The 25668-nt window shown below is 35.2% G+C and overlaps 1 protein-coding gene and 1 long non-coding RNA gene across 4 annotated transcripts in view; one reads left to right on the top strand and one right to left on the bottom strand.

Moving 5' to 3' along the window:
• The first annotated feature begins 542 nt into the window (after positions 1–542).
• On the top strand, positions 543–4792 carry LOC132667587 (large ribosomal subunit protein eL39-like). Its single transcript, XM_081795777.1, has 2 exons — positions 543–2593; positions 2829–4792. The coding sequence occupies exon 2, from the start codon at positions 4200–4202 to the stop codon at positions 4353–4355; it is 156 nt and encodes a 51-aa protein (XP_081651903.1). The 5' UTR covers positions 543–2593; positions 2829–4199; the 3' UTR covers positions 4356–4792.
• Positions 4793–5339: 547 nt separating this feature from the next.
• LOC144616418 (uncharacterized) overlaps positions 5340–25668 on the bottom strand; it is an 82738-nt gene continuing 62409 nt past the window's right edge. For 2 of the 3 annotated variants that reach the window (XR_013555745.2, XR_013555744.2), the window contains 2 exons: positions 6949–7009; positions 5340–5657 (listed from right to left, as the gene is read on the bottom strand). This is a non-coding gene — a long non-coding RNA (uncharacterized LOC144616418). Of the gene's footprint in view, positions 5658–6948; positions 7010–13593; positions 13683–25668 lie in introns of all 3 variants that reach the window. The other variant, XR_013555746.2, reaches the window with a different exon arrangement.

Raw genomic sequence — 25668 nt, 5'->3', positions numbered from 1 at the left:
AAGATTTTTGTGGTGGATGGGTATTTAGGTTAGAAGGTGGAGACAGTGGGCAGTTATGATGTGGATCCCCTGTTTCAATCAATACAATTCCACCTTTATCTCTTATTTTCCATGTGGACTTTCACTTAAGAAAAAGTTGCAATGGGGGCGCCTGGGTGGCACAGTCGGTTAAGCGTCCGACTTCGGCTCAGGTCACCATCTCGCGGTCCGTGAGTTCGAGCCCCGCGTCGGGCTCTGTGCTGACTGCTCAGAGCCTGGAGCCTGTTTCAGATTCTGTGTCTCCCTCTCTCTCTGACCCTCCCCCATTCATGCTCTGTCTCTCTCTGTCTCAAAAATAAATAAACGTTAAAAAAAAAAAAAGAAAAAGTTCCAATGAAATTTGTACTGGCTAAACTCAAATTTGCATGCTTTTTAAAATCAAACATTATTTAGAATTTAATTCAGTGCAATTCATCAACAAATTTATCAATTTAAGTGTCTTCTATGTATCTAGCATTTTTTCTGTGTATTTTAAATTATTCAGAGAAATATAATCGTACAGTAGCTTCTATGATTTAGTTTCTTTAATTGAAATAAAATTAACATATAATATTACATTAATTTCAGGTGTATAACATGATTCACTATTTGTATATATTGTGAAATGCTCATCACAGTAAGTCTAGTTAACATTTCTCACAGTACTAGTGTTTTTCTTATAATAAGAGCATTTAAGATCTATTCCCTTAGCAATTCTCAAATGTACAATATAATGTTATTAACTATTGTCACCATACTGTACATTTCATCCCCATGACATTTAATTTATATCTGAAAGTGTGCCTTTTGACTACCTTCACGCATCTGGCCTATTCCCTGGCCCCTGCCTCTGACAATCACTAGTCTATTTTCTGTACTTAGGAGTTTGGCAGTTTTGCTTGTTTGTTTTCAGATTTTACATTTACTTTACATATAAGTGAAATCATATGGTATTTGTCTTTCTCTGTCTGACTTACTTCACTTGGTAAAATGACTTCAAGGTCCATCCATGTTGTCAGTTGGCAAGATTTTCTTTTTTATGGCTGAATAATACTCCATTGTATTTACATACCATATTGTCTTTATACATTCATGCATTGTTAGACACTTGCTTATATGTCTTGGCTATTGTTAAAAATGCTGCATAGAAAATGAGGGTGCATATATCTTTTTGAGTTAGTGTTTTTGTTTCCTTTGGATAAATATCTGGAAGTAAAATTGTTGAATCATATGATAGTTCTATTTTAAGTTTTTGAGGAATCTGCATAAATGTTTTTCATATTGGCTGCACCAATTTACAGCCCTTATCCCTCACTGTAGAGGAGCACAAAGTTTTCCTTATCTTCACTTCCTCGCCAACACAGTTATTTCTTGTCTCCCCTCCCCCTCCCCGTCTTTTGATAATAGTCATTCTGGGGGCGCCTGAGTGGCTCGGTCGGTTGAGCGCTCGACTTTAGCTCTGGTCATGATCTCACTGTTTGTGAGTTCGAGCCCCACATTGGGCTCTGTGCTGTCAGCTCAGAGCCTGGAGCCTGGTTCAGATTCTGTGTCTCCTTCTCTCTCTGCCCCTCCCCCACTTGTGCTCTGTCTCTCAAAAATAAATAAATGTAAAAAAATGTAAAAAAAAAGAATAAGAAAAAAATAAAAGAAAAAAAGTAAAAAAAAAGATAATAGTCATTTTGACAGGTATGAGGTGACATCTCATTGTGGTTTTGATTTGTGTTTTCTTGATGATTAGTGATGTCAAGCACATTTTAATGTACCTGTTCACCATTTGTATATGTTATTTGGAAAAATACCTATTCAGATCCTCTGCCTATATCTCAATGGAATTGGTTGATTTTTGTTTGTTTTTTTTCCATTGAGTTGTATGAGTTCTTTAAATATTTTGAATATTAACCCCATATTGGATCTATGATTTGCAAATATTTTCTCCTATTCAGAATGCTGCCTTTTCATTTTGTTGATGTTTGCTGTGCAAAAGCCTTTAGTTTGATATAGTCTCACTTTTTATTTTTGCTTTTGTTGTCTTTGCTTTTGGAGTCAGATACAAAAAATCATTGCCAAGAATGATGTCAAGAAGCTCACTCCCTCTGTTTTCTTCTAAGAGTTTTATGGTTTGCAGGTCATGTTCAAGTCTTTAATCCATTTTGAGTTAGTTTTTGTGAATGGTATAAGATAGTGGTCCTCTTTTTCTTTCTTTCTTTCTTTCTTTCTTTCTTTCTTTCTTTGGTTTAATTTGGTTCAGTTGGGTGGTTGGTTGGTCGGTTGGGGATTTTTTTGCATGTGACTGTCCACTTTTCCCAGCACCATTTACTGAAGAGACTATCTTTAGCCCCATTATATATTCTTGGCTGTTTTGTCATAAATTAGTTGATCATATATGCATGGCTTTACTTCTGGGCTCTATTTTGTTTCATTGGTCTATATGTCTATTTTTAGGCCACTACCATAATGTTTTAATTACTTTGGCTTTTTAATATAGTTTGAAATCAGGATGTGTGATGCCTCCAACCATGTTCTTTCTCAAGGTTGCTTTGGCTATTTGAGGTCTTTAATAATTTTCTTATATTCAGTTTTTTTTGTTTTTTTTAAATTTTTTTTTATTTTATTTTTGAGACAGAGAGAGACAGAGCATGAACGGGGGAGGGTCAGAGAGAGGGAGACACAGAATCTGAAACAGGCTCCAGGCTCTGAGCTGTCAGCACAGAGCCTGACGCAGGGCTCAAACCCATGGACTGTGAGATCATGACCTGAGCTGAAGTCAGACGCTTAACCGACTGAGCCACCCAGCCGCCCCTTATATTCAGTTTTTTTAATGTTTATTTATTTTCAGAGAGAGAGTAGGGGAGGGGCAGAGAGAGAGAGAGAATCTTTAGCAGGCTCTGCACTGTCAGCGCAGAGCTCCATGTGGGGCTCAGTCTCACGGTTTGTGAGAATCAAGAATCAGACAATTAAGTGACTGAGTCACCCAGTCATTTGATTTAATAATTTTGGGACTACATCAAAATAAAAAGCTCTTGTACATCAAAGGAAATCATCAACAAAACAAAACAAAACAAAAAACCCTACTGAATGGGAGAAGATATTTGCAAACGATATATCTGATAAGAATTAATACCAAAATAAATAAAGAACTTATACAACTCAACACCAAAAAAACTAACAATCCAATTAAAAAATGGGCAGAAGACCTGAATAGACATTTTCCCAAGGAAGACATACAGATGGCCAATAGACACATGAAAAGATGCTCAACATCACTAATCATCAGGAAAATGCAAATCAAAACAACAATGATATATTATCTTACACCAATTAGAAAGCTAAAATCAAAATGACATGAAATAACAAGTGTTGATGAGGATGTGGAGAAAAGGGAGCCCTCATGCACTGTTGGTAGGAAGGTGAATTGGTGCAGCCACAGTGGAAAACAGTATGGAGCTTCCTCAAAAAATAAAAGTAGAAATAACATATAATTTAATAATTCCACTACTGGGTATTTACCCAAAGAAAATGAAAACACTAATTTGAAAATATATATGTACCCCTATGTTTTTGAAGCATTATTTACAGTAGCTAAGATATAGAAGTAACCTACATGTCCATCAATATATGAATGGATAAAGAAAATGTGACATGTATACATATATACATGATGGAGTATTATGCAGCCATAAAAAGGATGACATTGTGTCATTTGAGACAATGTGGATGGACCTAAAGGGTATTATGCTAAGTGAAATAAGTGAGACATAAAAAGACAAATACCAAATTATTTCACATATGAGTGGAGTCTAGAAAAAAAGAATAAACAAAAAGCAGAATCAGATCTATAAATATAGGAACAAACTGTGGTTGCCAGAAGGAAGAGGAGTAGCATGTTGGACAAAACAAGTAAGGGAGAGGGAGATACAGGCTTTCAGTTATGGAATGAATAAGTCATGGAAATAAAAGGCACGGTATAAGGAATCCAGTCAGTGATACTGTTAATAGCAGTGTAAGGTGGCAGATGTAGCTACACTTGAGGTGAACAAAGCATAATGTGCAAACCTGACAAATCACTAAGTCGATCATTGAAACTGCAATATTGTGTGTTAACTATACTCAAATAAATAAATAAAAGTTCAGTCTTTGCTCTTCTCTGCCATCGTGGTGTGTGTGGCTGACCGTTTCTCGCCATGTCTTCTCACAAGTCTTTCAGGATCAAGCGATTCCTGGCCAAGAAACAAAAGCAGAATCATCCCATTACCCGGTGGATTCAGATGAAAACTGGTAATAAAATCCGATACAACTCCAAGAGGCGGCTTTGGAGAAGAACGAAGCTGGGTCTGTAAGGGATCGAACATGAGATGGCACACATTTATGCTGCCTGAAAGTCATGTGTTTCTACACCATCACATCCTTACTGCCTGACCAGTAGATCTGTTCTATCAGGAAATTGACTTTTCTTGGTTATGATGTTTCTGCACCTATAGGTTGGTTCAGTAAAAAACATGTGAGACCTCTTGGTTGAGGAAAAAAAAAGGTCAAACGTGCCATTGGCAATTTAAAAGTTAAAAACATTATTTACAGGGGCGCCTGGGTGGCTCAGTTGGTTAAGCCTCTGACTTCAGCTCAGGTCATGATCTCGCAGGTTTGTGAGTTTGAGCCCCGCGTTGGGCTCTGTGCTGACAGCTCAGAGCCTGGAGCCTGCTTTGGACTCTGTGTCTCCCTCTCTCTCTCTCTACCCCTCCCCCACTTTCTCTCTGTCTCTCTGTCACTCTTAAAAATAACTGAACATTATAAAATTTACTTATTTATTTATTTATTTATTTTTAATTTTTTAAATGAAATTTATTGTCAAGTTGGTTTCCGTACAACACCCAGTGTTCATCCCAACAGGTGCCCTCCTCAATGCTCATCACCCACTTTCCCCTCCCTCCCACCCCCATCGACCCTCAGTTTATTTTCAGTTTTTAAGAGTCTCTTATGATTTGGCTCCCTCCCTCTCTAACTTTTTTTTCCCTTCCCCTCCCCCATGGTCTTCTGTTAAGTTTCTCAGGATCCACATAAGAGTGAAAACATATGGTATCTGTCTTTCTCTGTATGACTTATTTCACTTAGCATAACACTCTCCAGTTCCATCCATGTTGCTACAAAAGGCCATATTTCATTCTTTCTCATTGCCAAGTAGTATTCCATTGTGTTTATAAACCACAGTTTCTTTATCCATTCATCAGTTGATGGAGCACTGCTAGGAAAATTTTTTTAAATAAATTAAAAAAACACTATTTACAAACTATTTAAAAATAAATAATAATGAATGTGACCAAACTGATTCTCAGTTGAAGTTTTATAACTGTAAATGCTCAAAGGAAAGAATGTAATCAATTAGAAAAATAACAAATATATGCAATAGTAAATTAAAAATAAAATAGTTGTCAATAAATAAGCATTCATCAGAAAAATTAGGCATACTCAATAACCAACAAGGTGTGCTTTCAAAAAAATCAATGAAATGGAAAAGAGGGATCATTTTTGGAAGTCTATTTAATCAAAGAAAGGATACTGTAGAAATTGACATAAATGAGAATATCATAGTAGAATAGATGTGTATTGAAAGTATCATCTGACTCCGTGCTGCCTATAATCAAAAGCTAGATGGAGAGAAAATATAAGAAACAAATGATTTAATATAAACGAGTCAAGTCTTTTAAATTAAAAAAATTAAATTGGTTTCTTTTTCTCAGCATCTTCTGATAGCAAATGATTCCAAAATTAAGAAATGGCTTCTGGTCAAAAATCATATTCAAGCCCAACACAAAGCCCTTGTGAAGACCTCAAAAATCTTTGCGATATTATCTCATAGATCCCTTCAAATACTCAAAAGATCCTATAAGTGTCTTAAGGACACAGTTTGAACACCCTTTCTGGTAAACATTAGGGCTTCTGAGAGTGTTAGGGGTGGTGTTCCTCCTGCAGGCTCACAGAGATCACAGGATGAAATTATTTACTTCAAGGAGATTTGTGAGTGGTATAATGGAGTGCATTACAAACTGACACAAAAAAGCCTATGATTTTTTTTTTTAAGAATTATACCAGCTTAGACTGAAAGGAACAGGGACAATACAAAAGGGAAGGAGGGCTTTGAGTTCCTTAATTTCCATGGGCAGGAAAAAGACTTAAAACTGTATTCAACTGTACATATAGGCTAAATTTTATTGAAAAGAAACAGTAAATACAGGGCCTTGATGGCAAGGCCAAGAGCCACAGTAAATAATTCCCAGGAAGTAGGATTGAGCTCCACTCAGGGAACTGGTAATATGTGCAGGCTGAATTTCAGAGTTGGTATCGACCATTAACTCCTTTTTGACTGGAAGTGTGCATAATGATTATCTTTTGCCTTAAATTTGTCTCTTTATTTCAAAAATCATTAATTGAGTGGAATGTACTCAAAGAGATATACCTGAGGAACTATATCTGAGCATCATTCATACTTCAATCTGATTTAATTGACAATTTCCTGGATTTTGAGCTTATTGTAATGAGATGGTATTTGTAGGTGTTGGAGAAGGGATGAATATTTTTATCATGTAGGAGGGATGTAAACTATGGCTGGAGAGTGAACTTTTGCAGACTGTATTTTCTCCAAATGGCCACATATTATGTTATCTATCATATGTTATATTATAATGCACTATATTGTGATGAGATGTGGTATTATATTTTGTTATACTGTGATGTTATATTATATTATATCCTATCACACAAGACCTTCCCATGGAGTGATACTGATATTCTGACCATGATTTGGGAAGAGGGATCTACATTATTTCTCCTTGAATCTGGATAGGTCTGTGACTATGGTTGAAGTGACACTATGTGACTCCCATGACCATGTCATAAAGTCTCATAAAGCTTCTTCATAGTTCCTGTTGGAATACTTACTCTTGTATTGCCATGCTGTGAACAAGCCCAGGTCATATAGAGAGAAAGGAGAAGGAATACCCTAGTGACAAAAATATGGGGAAAAATAATGAATTGTGTTTTTATAAAGAAATTTTAGAAAGTAGACCAAAGCATAGAATACTTAGGAGATGATGCCATCAAGAAAGAATATAGTACATGACATTTTCAATATATGTGAATACTTTTTTATGCAAACAGTTACAGGATTTCAATATCATGAATAGGAATAATATGTCAACAAATATGAGTTCAGTTATTCAGTGGTAATTCAAATTATGCAGCTCAAGATCAGAGGCTCACAGTTGTTTTCTACAAGAGTAGGTAATAGAATCATTTTCCTTTCCTTCTAAACTGAGGCTCTACCCTGAACCACCTCAGAGCCTTTTTTTCTCAGCCTATACCATCTAATTCTTCCTTAGTGTTAACACAACCTCCCAATAAATAACACACAGAAATAAATGTTGATGAAAAGATGAATGAAACTCTTAGGAACATTGATAGGTGCTCTCCTATGTGCTAGGATTGACACACTTAAATAACCAATGATTAATATATATGAGAAAGCACATTTCAACAGACTGCATCAAAATATCCCATAATTTTAGTTGAATCTAGTTTGGGTATTTTGTCTTTTTCTGTATTGACTGTTTATCTCTTTCAACTGTTTTGTTAACACAGGTTCAACAATTCATTACAACACAGTTTTCTTACCAAAAAAATCTTGTCAGAGGGACAGGCAGAGATTTCTTCTAAATCAACTTTATAAACTCATGCAAAGATTATTCACTTCCCTCTACCCAGATATACCTAGATACTAGATGGTAAATATCTTATGTGTTTTATATTTTCATACAAATTAAGTTTCTTTTAAAGTATCTATTTCATTACAGCTAAAAATAAGTAAATGAGTGATATAGTCATTAATGTTTATTAAAAGTAATTCTTGATGAAATACTATGATGAATGAAAATGTCACTACAAAAAACTCAGATTATAAGATTTTAGCCTTATGATACTTAAGCCCTGTATATTAGTGAAATACTTTTATTTTAACCCATACCATATTAAAATGGTCAAGAAATGGAAACCCCAAATATAAAGGAAAATGTTTTATTTTTACTGCCTTTAAATCTTTCTTTGAAGCAATTCTAGAATATAATAATTTATCTTCATAGGAATAATGATTTAGAAATTTATAGAAGTGAAAAATCTCTCAAAATAGCAAAATAAATAGACTCTATAAATATAATATGGAAATAATTTACTCAGAGTGGGTGGGCTTTAAGCATGTAGTTTCCCCATGGCAAAATACCACTGCTTTGTTTTTTGCAGAAAACATAGAATTAAAAATGTTCAATAAATTGTTTTAAAATTTATTTTCATGTTGTAGAATGACAAAACAGATTAATAATTTCACCAGAACTGAGTAATAACTTGTGTTATGAGTTTAATCATAAAAAGAGTCAGTATAGTCAAGTGGCTGAGGCCCAGGTACTGGAGCCAGCCTTCTTGGATTCCAGTTCTGGCTCTGCTAGGTACCAGCTGAGGATTTGGGGCAAGTTATTAAACTTCTCTGTAAATGGGATAACCACATGACGTACCTTAGAGTGTAGTCATGAAGATTAAATGTTAGTATATGTAAAACCCTTAAAATAGTATGTGACACATTGGAAGTGCCATTATTTGCTTTTTATACATTTTTTTAAAGTTTATTTATTTATTTGAGAGAGACAGAGACAGCATGAGTTGGGGAGGGGCAGAGAGAGAGGGAGAGAGAGAATCTCAAAAAGGCTCAGCACCGTCAGTGCAGAGCCCCATCCAGGGCTTGAACGCATGAACTGTGACATCATGACCTGAGCTGAAGTTGGATGCCTAACCCACTGAGCCACCCAGGCACCCCTAGAGGTGTCATTTTGATGAATAAACTTTTTTTTGCTTATGATTATTGTAATATATTGAAACAAAATATAATACCATTCAGTTGGCACATAGAAATCTCATTTCTATATATCCTCCAGAAAGATGTTAAGACTTTTATAGAGTTTTTCTTTTTAAATTTGTAATGCCTTTCCCCAGCTATAGCTACACCTACTCCCATCTCTATCTCTCTGTCTCTATGTCTTTCTGTCTCTGTCTCTGTCTTTTTTTCTCTTCATCTCCTTTCTGTCTCAACAGGGAGATATACTATAACATCCTTTTTGTCTTAATTTATTATGGGCATGTATGCTCCATAGTCTTACATCTAAATATTTGTAGATGGCCTTTAACTTGGTTGGCAATATGTTGGAAATGTTTTCTTAAATTTTTTACTAGTTTATAATATTCTTGACATACAGGTATTTTATAACGATGATTTTCTTAGTATATTCTTTAAGGAATGTGTAAAAAAGACTTTTGGCTGCCATAATTGTCCTCCAGATGTGGTGTTACTTTATCATTTTTCCATTTCCTATGAGATATTTGGGGGGAAGAAATATGGTCAATTATTCCTAAAGATATTTAAATTGCTAAAGGTACACAACTTTGCAGTCTTGTGTATGCAGTTGTGCGAAGCCACATATGAAAATGGGGGAGCCAGAGAGTATTCATGAGAAGGCTTTGGTCACCCTTTGTCAGGCTCTTCTCTACTGATGGTGAGTGGTGTTGCGAAAAATGTCAAAGTTTAAGCTACTCTTGTAAGGTGGCTGTTTTATAATTTATATGTATGTATGTGTGTGTGTGTGTGTGTGTACACAGTTTTTCTTATGATACATATCTTTGAGTCAATATTCTTTTTTTAAAGATTTTATTTTTAAGTCATCTATACACCCAATGTGGGGCTCAAACTTACAACCCTAAGATCAAGAGTTGCATATTCTACCGACTGAGCCAGTCAGGTGACCCATGCATCAGTATTCTTAATTATCTCCTTGAGATGGTTGTAAGACTTGTGTCAAAGGTTACAAATGTAAAGGATCTTGTATGTGGTTGATACCTGTTGTTTGGGCTTTGCAGCCTCTCCCAGCTGCTGCTTCTGGAAATTTCACTTCACCGGTTTCTAACATGCGATTTCCAAAAGAACCTTCCATATGCTGATTTAACTCTGTTTCTAGAGCTACAGTTTGTTGGCTAGGGCCAGAGGCCCTCATTTCCACTTTGCAGAGCAAGTCAATGTGCGATGAAGGGGGAAATGAAGTTCACTTATGGAAACACAGATAGTGTCCTAATTGTAGTAGAGTTCCCAATTTCAGTGGTGCATGTGCTGTATCCTTGTCCTTTTTGTGGCCCGATTTTTTAACTCTTCCTTGGATATCAGGAGTTTCCCTCAGTCTCTCTCTTATTAAGGAAGCTTGAAATGGAGTCATATTAGTAAACAGTTGTTCCGAAGCCTGTAACAATTAACTGCCACTAGAGCAGGAGATGAGGGCACTCTGATGGGAACTGGCTTTTTAATTCGCTCAGTTTAATAATCTGTAATTGTTTCAATTTGCATTTAATTACCAGCAAGGTGAGACTTTTTCCCACATGCTTATTAGACATTTATATATCTCTTTTATGTAGCCTGGTTCATATTTTTATTAAAATTCACATTTTTCTTTGTGTAGACTTATTCACATTTTTATATATAATTTCTAACATAAAATCAAGGTATAATTATTGTAGATAATTGCAGATAATTTATAAAATCTGGAAAAGTATGGAGTAAGGGTATTAGTATATGTCTTTCCAAATGTTTCTGTTCTAAGCCATGTCACTAGGCATCACAAAGTTGGGTTCATGCTGTACTTACTGAATTGTGATCTGCTTTGCCATTGACATGCACTTAGCCATTTTTCCCAGCACTAAGTCTTACTCTAAAGCATAATGTGTAAACTTTGCTTAAATAAACTCTCATTATTGGCCATTTGGCTCATTTGTACTTTTTATTCCAACTAAATATTATGCTCAGTAACCTTACACATAAATATTTGTAGATGACTTTTTTTTGTTGTTTTTTATCTTAATTTCTTTATTGCGGTGAAATACAGAACATAATATTTACCATCTTCACTCTTTTCTGTGTACAGGTCAGTAGTACTAAGTACATGTTGTTGTACAGCCAATACCATCATCTCCAGAACTCTTTTCTTGCAAAACTCGGAATCCATAGGTATTAATAACTCTCTGTTCTCCTTTCCCTACAGCCCCTAACAACCACCATCCTACTTTCTGTCCTCGTAATTTTGACTATTCTAGGGTAACTCATGTAAGTGGTATCATACAGCATTCGTCTTTTCGTAACTGGTTTATTTCAGTTTCTTTCTAAGGCTGAAGAATATTTCATTGTGTGTATACATCACATTTTGCTTATCTGTTCTGTCAGTGGACACTTGTATTGCTTCTATGTTTTAGCTATTGTGAAAATGCTGCTATGAACATAGGTGTATCTTGCCAAGACCCTGCTTGTGGTTCTTTTGGATATAAACTCAGAAGTAGAATTGTTGGATCTTATGGTAATTCTGTTTTTAATTTTTTGAAGAACCACCATACTGTTTCCCACAACGGTTACATTCCCACAACAGTGCACAGGATACTTGAAAATATACTGTTCAAAGGTCATTTCTCATTGCTCCTTGAATCCTCTCACTCCCACAGACCTGGTCTTTCTCCTGTACTGTGTATTGTCCCTGACACACAAACAATGTGTGTGTGAGAACCACATAAATGTGTGGTCTGAGAACCACATAAATTTCTTATTAACTTTTCATCACATTTGCCAAGACTTCATCTCCATTTCTGCTTCTTCTGCCTTAGCCTAAGATCTCATTTTTTCTTACCTGAATTTCTTCGATGACTCCCTACAGATCTCTTACCTTTTGCTTCTCCTTTCTCTAATCTGCACATGATAGAGTAAGCAGCAGGATATATCAACTTAATGCTCTCCCTTCCCCATCCTCCAATATAATTTCCCAATTATAACATCTTTCTACCATGTCCATAGGCAGAGCATTGAGGATGGAAGCAACAACCCCCTGATGAACTGATAGTTTCTATTACATGGCTCATGTTGTACAAGAATTGAGTACAAGATAGGGTCAGTAGTCTGCATGAAATGGTGGACAAAAAGCATTCATATTGGTTATTTCAATATTGAAGAACAATTTGTGATGACTTTTTCAGTGCAAAAGAATACAAAGAAAAACAGTATTTAAAAATCAATTCTATAAATATGTTTGGAACACTTTCAGATAATTTGTGGGAGAGAGGGACATTTGTAACATGAAATGTTCACTATGTTTCCCTTCCTCTTTATATGCATGGGAAACCCTACTTACTTTTTAGAGTAGTCTTGCAAAATGCAAATTTAATAATGCTACTCATTTGCTTTGAAATCTTTCAATGGCTTCCCATTGTCCCTAGGACAAAACCCCAACTACATATGACAGCAAGGAAAGTGCTCCAGGACTAGTCTCATGTCTTTTCATTTTACCATGTTCTGTGACCGTTAACTCTTTAACACCTTTTTGCAAGTCTTTGAGTGATATAGATGATAGATAGATGACAGATGATAGATAGATAGATAGATAGATAGATAGATATAACTCTTCTCTGCTCTGCCTTGTCCCTCTCTGGTTTTCCTTATGTACTTGTCTTCTAATCTTACCCAGAGAGTCCCTTCTTCTAGAAGTGTCTCCTCAGTGCCTCACAGGCTGGAATTGGTGTAGCAGATGAACACAGTTTGGGAATTGAATACCACCTTTACTATTAATACAGAATCTTAGTTTTTTGGTCTCTGAAATTTGCACCTAATTGTCCAATTTAGGTCACTGGAACCCTAGGCAAAGACCTGTGTTTGGCAAATATTAGGTACTTTTGCAAGGAATGTGTGAATCAAGCGGTTTCTGTGTAAAGTTAGAGATTTTTGAGTAGTCTTTTATCATTTAATTCATTCTCCCCTTCAAAGTTTTTGAAAGTTTATGAAAACCCTATAGACTCCCAAGAAAAGTATTAACATCATACTCTAGGGAACAAATCCTCTTTGTTCATATGGAAACTATCTCTTCCTGACCTCTTTACTGAAACCTAATAAGGCAACATTACATCTGAGGCTGCTCTTTGTAAATCCATTTGGCTGTATAGTACAACCTAGAATGTTTTTATGGCTCACACTGAGAATGTTTTTACTGAATTCTTTTTTTTCCCCTCCCTCCACCCGTTTTTACTGAATTCTTGTACAACACAAACCTTGTAATAAGTATTATCAGTTCATCAAGTGACTCCTGCTACATTCATGTTGTTGTTGTTGTTGTTGTTTGGTACACATCATGGATGAGTTCTATATATGAGCTATAATTCTTTACTCCAGCACACTTAAAAAAAATAAGGCTCAAGAGTGATGGAGATCGGACTGTAGTTCAGTCTGCATAGGTTCAAAATTCAGTTCTGCCACTTACTAGCTTTTGACTGTATGCAAATCATTTTTATTTTCTAAGAATCCATTTCCTCCTACATAAAATAGAGATAATAACAGGATAGTTGGGGAGAGTAAATAATATGGTTTATATTAAATATTTAGTTCCAGTGCATGTTACTGAGTAATCAGCAGTTGATACCAAACTATTGTTTTACAATTAAATATAAAAATCATTTCCCCACTTAACTTACCTTTACATATTTAACTAATGTACAACATCGAAAGTGAGATTTCAGTGACAGAGTTATCTCCATTTTTCTTTACATCCAGACATTGCCATCTAAGTAGAGATAATTTCGGTTATTATTGTTAAACATATGTGTTGTTACTTGAGAACAATCTAACTTGACTTTTAATTCTCATTTACCTTTATTCCAGATTCAGGCATATACGTTTCATTTAAGAACAGCTAGGCAGGATTACTTTTGGTAGGTTTTTAAAAGAATTTCTCATGAAGAAAAAACAAAATAATGTCTGGACATCTGGTAAAATTCTAAGCCTACAAACACATATTTTAAACTTTTTTTTTTTTCTGTAAGGAACTATAAAATTGCCACTCCCCCTCAATCCTCCCATTTCTCCTGAATAAAGTATCAGTAACTTTCTTAAAATCTAATGCATTAAAGACAGAGGAGGTGAATAATAAAGCACATAATGTAGTTAATTTAAAAAAAAAGAAAAAAGAAAAACAACATTAGGCTTTTCTTTTTCATTAGAGTTCCCATTCCCACCCCAAAAAAGTTCACACTATTATGCTTCCAGAAAATCATGAAGTCATGGGTTAAGATTTGGGGATCACATATCTTTAGCCCTGTTTGTATAAGAAAACATAATAAGGAATTGTGGGTGAAGAATATGTACTCTGTAGAGAAGTACTTGTAGAGGCAGAGGGATCCCAAGAATTGTAACCTGTAAGACCCTGGTTTGTGGATTGCATTCAGTGGGGAAAGTCTAAATGAAATCAATATAAAAATTTCTTTGAGACTTTTATTATTTTGATTAACTTCTTGTTTTCATCATATGTTTATGTTAACCATTAAAGTTTCGCTTTCAAACTCAAAGTGACCACTCACAAAGCACTCACAGTGCTTTGAGTCTTAGGCACCAGTCCTTCTTGCTAGATCTATAAATGTTCTAACATCTCCCACTATTCTTCATTCTGCCTTCTGCTCAACTACCTTCATCATTCTCTTTCATTTTGATTTAACTATCTTGATAAAGTAGTACATATATTCCATCTCCATTTTTTTTTGCTTCTCATTTTTACCTCACACCATTAGAATTTAATGTATTTTTTCATCTTCGTACTGAAATTGTTCTCTCAGAGGGTCAGTAAAATATCCTAAATATAATAACTACTTAACTCATTATAATATAGTTGGTGGGTACATTCAAGTAGCTCTAGACTGGGAACTGTGTCTTTTCTCATTTTGTCAATTCAGATGCCTAGAACAGTATCTGGTACATGATAAACATTTAATAAATATTTATTGAATTAAATATTCAAACTTCTTGATAAATAATTCTGACACTCTGGAAAGAAAACAAAACTGAAATGGTCTTTTTTAAATCCTCAACAGATCGTGTAGAGTAACTACTATTATCTCCATTAGTTAAGGACTAAAGAAACTTATTACAAATAAATTAATATTTCTTGAGTGCATTTTCACAGGCATTACATTGTGGGATTAACATACACTATCTCATTTATCCTCTCAACCATCCTAGGTATTTAGAATTATGATTTTCATTTTACCATTAGAAACCTAAGGCTCATGGTTTAATGTACTTAAAATCACACAAGTTGTGAGCAGCCACAGTAGGATTCAAACCCACATCTGACTGATTCTAAAGTTGGTGTTCTTTCTACTCTTTTTTTTTTCAAACATATTTAATATCATATGTCAGCAGCCTTCCAACTTGGGCATGAATATTCCTGGGGTCTCCAAACACCTGCCTAGGCATTCATTGGCACACACAGTTTTAGGTACTCAATTTCTAGTCAGGGTATCATATGGGTTCTACTTTCCACCTTTTACATGCACCATTCTTCCACTTAAAAAAAAAAAGATATCCTGGGGTGCCTGGGTGGCTCAGTCGGTTAAGCGTCTACTTGGGCTCAGGTCATGATCTCACCGCTTGTGAGTTCGAGCCCTGCATGGGTTGTGTGCTGACAGCTCAGAGCCTGAAGCCTGCTTCAGATTCTGTGTTTCCCTTTCTCTCTGTCCCTCCCCCACGTGTGCTTTGTCTCTCTTGGTCTCTCAAAAATAAATAAATGTAAAAAAAAAACAAAAACAAAAAAAACTTTTAAAAAGAAAGACATCCTAATCCCTAATCTTGCCATGGAATATTGTCCCAGAGAGTTTAAAAAAAAAAAAAAAGGCAACTTCATGGTGACCAAAAGGCAGTTCATAATATCAGTGTCGAGGAGGTGTTATCAGGACACCATCTGTGTCTCAGTTATATATTTTTCATGGAAGAGGAGTTAAAAAGTTTCAAATTTAATTCTGATGAATCAGTGTTAAATCTTTAAGAAAAAGAAGTCAAACTAATAATTTATAGTTAAAATTTATAACAGAATACTATTCTATATTTTCTTCAATATTTTTCCCACTTGTAAGCTACATTATTTCTTTTATCATTTTTTCTTAACATGGGCGAAAGTCTTCAGCCCACTGTCACTCCTCACCACTTTTTTTGTTTATTAATTGATACTATATTTTGATTAATTCAATACAATGTTTGCGATGTAAGACTCAATAGCAGTGACTAATACACCTTTGGTAAATCACACCCTGAAGTGGTCAAATACTTTCTCTTTTGTTTGCTATTTTCACAAAGTCCTTCTCATTCTAGCAACAAGTAATATTTATTCATAGGTGCGTCAGCCAGTTGGAAAAAAGCTCCGTCTGTATTATTAAACAATTTATTCCTCAGAATGTACTTTTATTGTAATAACTGTCAACATTTGGATTATACTTATATTGTTTTGGTCAATTATGTACAAATAATATTTGAAGAAACTGTTTTAATACTTAGACCCTGAAGTGACAGAAAGTTAAAAAAAAAACATTCAAATGCATTTATATATATTTTTTACAGCAAAAAATGTAAGGGTGATTTTAAGGATAACAATATGTCAAAATAGGACATAATTATGTAGGGGAAGTAGAATGGAAATATGAATCTAAAGGGAAAAGTTAAGAAGTAAAACAGTAACTTAAAACAATTTGCTCATGTATCTTAAAAATGAATAATGATTGGCATTAAAACACTACAATATATGTTATCTTGGATAAATTAAAGGGATGAAGGAGTTTCATTTTAAAATACCTAATTTAAACTGCATCAGAAATCACCATATTTATAACTACTTAAACTTCGGAAACCTTGTTAACTTACAAATGTTCCAGGGGGTAGAAATGTTTTCAGAATTCCTTTAGGAGACATGTGAGCCAAAATTTTGAAGACAACTTTGTGAAAGTGATAGAATGTGAGAGGGAGTGCCCTGAATATACACAGAAAACTCCGAAGTCTCTGGCAGCTTGTACTTTCCCGGAGGACTCACTAATCCTGTGGATTTGGGCAAATTACTTAACTTTTCTGGGTCTTTCTTTCCTCAGCTACAAAGTCAGTATAACCACGCCCACTTCACAGGTGGTTGGAAGAAGGGAGTTCATAATAATGCAGTTAGCAGTCTTCCCTCACAGAAACCTCTCAATTAAAAAAAAAATATTGCTAGTATTTTTATTGATATTATTGTTATTGTTACATTTTAATGACCAGGCACTTAATGGCCCTGATATCAATTTGCAGTGAATTTGCCAGCACTTAGGAAGGGCGGGTCTGTGTCAGCTCTCCTATCCAAATTTCCTTTACTTAGTGAGGGCACAAATGTTCACGTTTTGCTTGAGTGTGAATCTGTTTCTTGTTTAAAAATTTTCTGGCCTTTCCTGTAACTGCCTCTCCAGTGCTCTTCCTTCCCCTCCCCAAATATTGGCTCTAGGCCCACTCAAAGGTTTCTCTCTTCACTTTTGTCCAAAACTGTTGGTCTCAGCATGAACTCCTCTACCTTGTTGACTTCCTTCACCCCTCCCCACACCCAGCCCTGCTCCCCTCCAGCACAGTTTAGTCTTCTTCCCACTGGGGCCAATAGAGCCCCATTCCACCTTAAGCAAACTGCTAATTCTTCTAGAGGAACTCTATGCAAAATTATTTTGAGATTAAATGTTGTACATCATATCATTTTAATTATTTGACATGTTAAAATTGTCAAGAGGAAATGCTGATAGGCTGAGTTATAAGTTGTTTTTCAGCAAAAATGCATTATGTCAGTAAAAGAGCAGGAAACCAGAAGAGGCTATTGTGTACTGAATTAACTTTCGGCAACTTTAGTTGTGAGCTACATATTACACTCAGTCATGTCGTAAAGCAGTAATGTCCAGAAATATGCTAAGGAATTGGTTAAGAGGGAGTCTTGAATTTCTAAGATGAAGGAAATTGTAGAAAATACAGCAACATCTTTCTTTTGCAGCTTTATTAATAACCTATTTGAAAATAAATTTATACCACTTTTTAAGTTCACAAGGACACTTGCAAAATGTTATCAGAGAAATAGAGGAGATCGTTATCCCAGAAATATGAGATGAGAATTCTTTCCATTAAACATAAATGTAGGCATCTTTCTCCACTTGGCAGTTTGACATGCCAATCCTTCTTCTCCAGCCCTTGACCACTTATATTCATATTTAATATATACAAATGGGTATATATGCCATATATGTAGGTTATAAAGCATAATAATCATCATAATGATAATAAAACACTTTTGAATCCACCACCTAACTTTAAATGATAGAGTATTATTAATTCTGTGTTAGGTTCCTGTGCCCCACCCAACCTTTTCTACATTTTCCATCTTATTTCCTGCCACTTCCCATTTGCTTGAACCACAGATGATTTGTATAGCCTCATCCAAATGCTTCTACTGATCTTATTTTTTTTTATCTCTTCTCTTTCTTGTTCTTTATCTGTTTAAGTTGATCCCTTTCAACAAGGGCCAAGCAAACCCTAACTCTTCATTACAACAACATCCTATACCACACTTGGCTCAGATTTAATTCTTATGTCTGTAGTGTTTACCTGCTACTTTCCTTCCTAAAATAGTAGCTTATCTTAGCTAATGATTGGGTGCTTTCTGTTCATTGGTTCAATAACTTATGGAGAACCCACCAGGTCTGTCATTGGTCTATGGTCTATGTAAGAGCGGAGCTGCACTGCTTAGGGCATCATCTCAAACACTCCTCCCAGTGATCTGTGTACTAACACTGGTGTTATCTGCAGCTTACAAGTGAGGACATTGAGGCCTGGAGAGACTAAGCAACTTGCTTGAGGTCACTGGTACATAAATAAGTGGGGACACTGAGATTGGCTTCAGAGCCCAAGTACTGCTAATCTGCTGTCCCCACTGCCAGACTTTTCACTGCCACGCTGGTGACCCCACTGGCTGAATAGAGGGTCATATGCTTAGTACACATAGTCGTCCCTTGGTCTGCAGATAATTCCTAAGCCTCCTAAGTACAATCTGTTCTTGGTCAGAGTTCTCTAAAAACTTTTTTTTTCTTTTTCTTAACAGGCAGCACTTTTCTTCCCATTTTGCTAGTTCCAACCTTTTGTTGAATGACTGCTTTAAAACTCTCACATTTTCTTTGATCCCTGTGGTCTAAATGGCTGCATTTTATAGACTCAGAGGCATTTAATGTCTGTTTAGGAAAATGGGAATAATCTCCAAATCCCTATTGCATTTCCCAAATTATTTACAGATTTCAGTTACTAACTGAACAGAAGGCCTTCATTCAAATATGAATAAAGGGAGCAATATGGCATTTATCAACATTTCATTTTTTCTTCTTGATTCTTTTTATTTCCCAGCTGTTCCCATTGTCCTTTCTCTTACCTCCAGAACATGCCAGCCTTACCAATCTTGGCAGAGAAGTGGTGTCTGTCCTAAGAGGAAAACTGAGCTTTCTCCTGTCATTTGCTTTAAATTTACCTACCCTACGCTCCATTTCCTAAGACATTGGCCTTTCCATACTGAACTGATGGTGGGTGCTAGAGGGTTCAGAGATTTTCTCTTTGAGATACATTAGTACATTAAAAACATGTTACATTTATAACATTCTAAGAATAATACATTTTAACTAAAAACAAGTTTGAAAAATTTGAGAAGTACAATTTCTTTCCATCTTATCTTTCTATTTATTTTATTTTTACAAAATTAAGATCCATATTATTTATATAATGTTAAATTTTAATATTTTCTACTTAATATTTTTATTAAAAATGCCAAAAGAATATGAAAGGAAGAATCCTGTAAGAAAATACTAAGAAGTTTAGCCATGTAAAATTGAAATTCTTCAAATAGAAAAAATGCTATATAAAAACAAGTAAACATCAGAAAACATTTAAAATCTATGATAGATAAAAGAACTGTAAAACAAATAGACAAAGAGCTTCCACAAATAAAGATGAATGACCTAATTAAAAGCAATCAAAAAACACAATCAATCAGTTCATAATAGAACAACACCCTAACAACATTACATATTTTCAGTCTTTTAAATCACTGTCTATCAGTTAGGCCTAAAAGATACATTATTATTTCACTGGTAACTCTCTAATGAGTATTAAGTCACTTTTACTACAACCTTTACAAAGAGAGTTGCAGTAATGACTGGAATTTTGGAATGAATATAGAGAAACTATGTTTTGGTGATAATTAATTTTCAATTATACCATGTGAGTAGCTTATGCTGCCTCTTAGTCTGCAAGTTTCTTGATGTCAGGGACCATTTCATTTTGTCTTCAGCATCTGGTTCAGAGCATGGGGATAGTACATGGCCAATACATATTTTTTAAGAAAGCCTGATGTTATTGAGGTTTTTAGAATCTCTAAAAATCTCTATTAGTATTATAAATTAAAGTGTGCATTTAAAAAAATTATTATCTAATGGTGTCACCATGGAAATAGTTGCTGTTTTACTCTTTGCTGAAGGGAATTTAATATCTATCTCAGCTTCAGCACATGAGGCCTAAGGGTGTGATTAGCAATATATGGGAGTAGGGCACAATCAACATGATGCTCCTTAAATTTATCAAATTAAATGTTTTGCTGAGTCATTGTAAGTGACCTGTAAAAGAAGAATTGGCAATAGGACACTTATGAAATAAGGCAGGGTAAAAAAAGAATGATGGAAAGAGGGAGAATGACCAGAAATTAATTTAAAAGTGGGAGTAAATTTAGCAAACAAAGCAAAAGGAAAGAACAAAGTTGAGAAAGTAGAACTAATGACTTGTACAATTTTGGCATCTATTCTGTTTTATGGACTCATTCAGTACATTCATGTCCCTTTGGGCCCAGATCCTGAGGTCACAGCTGTTCTTAGAAGCCATGTGGGTGGGAGCTGGGACGGTACCCAAATATGACAGCATTGACTAACGTGTGATTACCTCTGTGTCAAAGGTGATGGCTAGTGCTGAGGTGCTACCATTATACTGCTGCAGCTTCCTAGGAAATCTGTGATCAGATTTTAGGATGATTTGGACAACAAAGCATAACTCCCCACTCCTTTAAGTGTGGGCTGGACATAGTGACTTCTTTTCAAAACAATATAAAGAGGGGGAAAAAGAGTAATTCTAGAATGGAGAAACTCGACAGACTGTCTCAGCTGTATAATTAAAGTTAACATTCAAGGCGGTAAGTCATGTTGATGGTATATACCCTTGATATGATATGGTAAGAATTGCACTTTACCCCTGTGTTCTTCCTCCTCATCCTGGTCTAACCATGGAAAATATATCAGACAAATCTCAGTGGAAGGGCTCTCTCAAAAATACCTGACCAGTACTCCTCAAAATGGTTAAGGTCACCAAAAACAGGGAAACAGGTGGTGGGATCTCCCATCACTGGGGATTGGCAGTCTTGCTGCTCAAATGGAGGATGGATTGGAACTCTGTTGAAAATCCAATTTTGAAAAATGTGAAAAAAATTTTGAAACAAAAAATCAAAATTGGAGCCACTCCTATGAGTAGGAAATTTGCTAGCAATTTCAGAGTTGCGTTTGCCTTTTTTTGAGATCTAGTATTATCTGATCTTAATTTTTATTTGTGCTTAAAAGATGTCTTTAAATATCACAAGTGTTGTCAATTACACTTTTTATTTTCTAGCCAAATTGTATTTTCCGATACTACATGATTCTGGAGGATAATATGAATTTTATTTGAACTGGCAATTTTTTGCCTTTGTAAATAAAGCACAGGTAGAAGTTTGATTTTCTTAGAATATGTTTTCTGTTAATAAATAGTAAGTGAAATGTAGTCAACAAATTTTCTAAAGAAAGAAACTTCTCATACATGTTCTTCCTCTCAGTGTGCCTCTGGGTGTGCTAAAAGCACTCCCTAATGAAACCTTGCAAAGTTTTCTTTTCATTCTGCAGTGTAATATGTAAGAGCCATTAATCAGTCTCTGTTGATTTAGTTACATGCACTGGCCACAGTGTAATTTATCACCACGAGCCTGTGCTATGGTCCCCTTTCCTGTGTTTCCTGGATGTTTCCTTGCCTGTGTCAGCATGGTGATTGATTTTTTAAAATTTTCTCTAGTGTAAAAGTAGTAGACACATGTTTTTGTTGCCTATGCTTTCATATTTTATGGACAATATTGAGCATGAACATGAAACTAACAAAAAATTGAAGAAAACATTGTTTTGCTAAAAATGTTGAGAAATGAGAAATACAATTTGTGACATAAACTATTAATATGTCATCATTGTCCTTGAAATTAAACTCACCAATGAGAAAACCAAATCGCCATTTCTATACCTTTACTGCTATGCGTATGTTTAACAGAGAAGGAATGTTAAATACAGATTTATCCCATTGGTTGTATTAACTCACCCAAAGCACATATATTTGTAGTTAATAATTTCTATCTCCTGGGATTTATATGTTAAGGTGAAGATTCTGGAGTTCATTTTAAATTTGGTAAGATACGCTTTTGGAACTAAAAATAAAATCAATGCTATTTGATCGAAACATGTAATGAATAATGAATTTAAATAAAACAATGGGACAAAAGCAGTTAAAAAAACTCCTCCATATAATCTTGTCACAGAAAAATAATAATAAGGTTTAAAAGTAGATAGTGGATTTTTTTGGACAATAGAAAGAACGTAAATGAAGCTCACAAAGTACAGAAACAATTTTGCCCAACATGTTAAGTACTCAGCATTATTGATATGCCACAAAAGCATAGACTTCCAAGATCTCTAGGACTGGAAAGAAACCCCAAGGTCAATCACTGTGTCATTGATTAAGCTCATGCAGGGCTTAAGACATGGCCATCCAGTTTTTGCTCGAACTCTTCCAGTGAAAAGGTTGTTTACTTGTTAGAGCAGTTCTTTCATCTTTAACAACATGATGGATAGAAATTCATTATGTTAAATAAAAATCTGTCTTCTTGCAATTCCCATCAGTTTTTCCTGGTTTTGCCTCATGTGGCTAAATCTCACAGCCACGACACAGTGAGGATCACATGGACTAATGAGTAAATTCCTGGGTATTTGTTTCTCTTTTCTTTCTTTAAGCACAGCTTTGATTACATCATTCCCCAAAACAAACATTTCCAATGGCTGCCCCACTGCCAACAGAATGAAGACCAACTTCTTTGATGTCTACAAGTGATAGTGACCAATATCTATCCCAAACATCTGCATTATTTTTTTATTGCTATCTTCATTGAGACATTTATCTCTTTCTCCCTTGTGTGTTAGTTATTTATGTGTATGTCAGCTCCCTCCTACTCTACTGTGACATCCTTAAGAGTAGGATCTGTGCTTGATATAATTTTGTATTCCTACATTCTCAACCTTACACGAAACATTGTAACTCTTCAGTAATAAAAGAATAAATCATGGCCTCACAAAATGGACATGCTCCAGATGGCTTTGAGAGAACAGAACACAATAGAACCATTCCTTCTCTTGTCCTTGACACTCAACTTCTACTAATGAAGCCTCAAGTTGTCTTTACTATTTTAACAGCTAAGTCATGCTGCAAGTTCATTCTGACCTTGTAGTCAACTCCAACTGCCAAATCCCTTCACATGAATCGCTGCTAATCCTGTAAGTATGAGGTTAAAAAAAATTTTTAACAGAAATTTAGAACTTCATGTTTCTAGGTCTTAAATTTCTCCTTGTTTTTTCTGGCCCATGCTGGCAGCTTGTTGAGAACTATTTTGAGTCCTGATTCCAACATCTCTCCTATTAATTCTATCATCTAGTCTTATATCATCTAAAACATTGGTAGTCATGTCTTATCTTTCTTCATCCAAGTATTAACCAAATGTTGAACACTTGACTGGCCAATGGTGGAAGCATGAGCATGTTAGCAGAGACAGAGCGCTATCCTTCCAGATGGCAACAGTCCAGTCATCAATGCTTGTTTGGTACAGTCAGTCAATCAGATATGACCACATATAATGACTATCACCAGGTTTAGGAATTTTTTGCTCTTTCACTGAGTATCAGAAGAGATTTTATTAAATGTCTTGCAAAAGTCACAATGAACTCCATAATAAATTATAGTTTTTAAAATATTTACTAAAGTCCTTAAAAGTAACATATTTGTTAAATACCTAGTGAGTTTGAGGCACTGGACATGGAACAAAACATACCTTTCTGAACACTGCCAGTTCCAGACATTAGTATCCTGATTTTAAAGATGAGAAACAAAGTCTCAGAATGGTAAAATACCCAAGAGACTTCACAGATGGCAAGTGTCAGGACAAAGCTTCCTACCTAAAATCCAGCTAATGGAATACCAAGTCTATCCTTAATTCTTCTCTTTGCTATAGTTCTTACAACCAATCCATCAGCAGCAAGTCTTTCCAACCCCATCTCCAATATCTATTTCCCAAATTCAATCTTTCCTTCTATCTCCATAATATTCTGGTCCTGGGGGACCATCATTTCTTCCCTGGATTCTATGATGGTTTTCTATCTGATCTCTCTGTTTATCCTATTGCCCCTTATGGTCAATTCTTAAGAACAACCAGAATCATCTTTTAATCCTAAATCAGATTATGTCATTCCTCCACTTAAACACTCTCCAATGGCCTCCATTGCACCAGCAAAAATTTTAAATGCATTTTATATGCCCTTGAAATATTAGAATCTGATTATCCCTCAGTTATTTGCTACATTGCTTTCCATTTCTCATATTGTGGCCACAGTGGGTTTTCTTGACATTCCTTACATATCACCAAGCTTACTTTTTCTTGCTAGAAAGTTATTCTAGCATATACTTGTACATCTGGTCCTATCTTACATCAAGGGCTCTGTTCACATATTCTCTCTTCAGTTCTTTCCCTCCCACGTATCTATTTGTTTCTTCTCAGCTCTTTGTTATTTTGGTGTGTTATTTTATTCACTTCTTGTGTGTTTAATTAAAATTATATTTATTGATATTTTAAAATTTTTTAAATTTATTTATTTTGAGAGAGAGCAAGCCGGGGAGGGGCAGAGAGAGAGAGAGAGAGAGAGAGAATCTCAAGCAAGTTCTGCACCATCAGTGCAGAGCCTGATGCGGAGTTTCAGCTCATGAACCATGAGATCATGACCTGAGCCTAAATCAAGAGTCGAATGTTTAATGAACTGAGCCATCCAGGTGCCCCTGTAGATATTTTTTTAATAAAAAACATTTTTTCCCTATTAAATATAAGCTCCATGAGGGTCAGAGACTTCTATTGTATTTTTCACTACTATATCCCCCAAACCTAGCTGATAGTAGACTCTTGGGAAATACTGCTTAAATCAATGAAATAATTCTCTGATTTCATAATACTAAAGAAAGGAGTCTTCTAAAAAATCAAGCATTTTCCTAGCCATTATATAGCAACTTAGATTAGAAAGAAAGGGAACAATTGAGTAGGACAGAATTGAAAAAAAGAAAGGAAGAACACATTTCATACTAACGACTCAGAAATACAAATGAAAGTAAAAGCACATTAAGAAGGAATGTACTTTCACATCCTGACAGTATTTTTCAATTTATGATCTATCATTTCTGGCACACAAATTAGAGGAAATAAGTGCAAGGGAGAGTGATGCGTACTAGGAGAAATGTAGGCAAAGGTGTTGGTGGATATTGCTTTATTTCTTATAAGCGAACATTTAAAATCTTTCTTCATTAAACTATGCAAATTTATC

Source organism: Panthera onca, chromosome B2 (assembly GCF_046562875.1).
Source record: "Panthera onca isolate mPanOnc1 chromosome B2, mPanOnc1 haplotype 2, whole genome shotgun sequence".
Taxonomy (NCBI): Eukaryota; Metazoa; Chordata; class Mammalia; order Carnivora; family Felidae; genus Panthera; species Panthera onca.
Note: the sequence above shows the minus strand (reverse complement) of the source record. Positions and strands in the feature narration are given on the sequence as shown.

Bases quoted from the DNA above. Each gene is read 5' to 3' on its own strand.
- LOC132667587 (XM_081795777.1), top strand. From the start codon at position 4,200: ATGTCTTCTCACAAGTCTTTCAGGATCAAGCGATTCCTGGCCAAGAAA.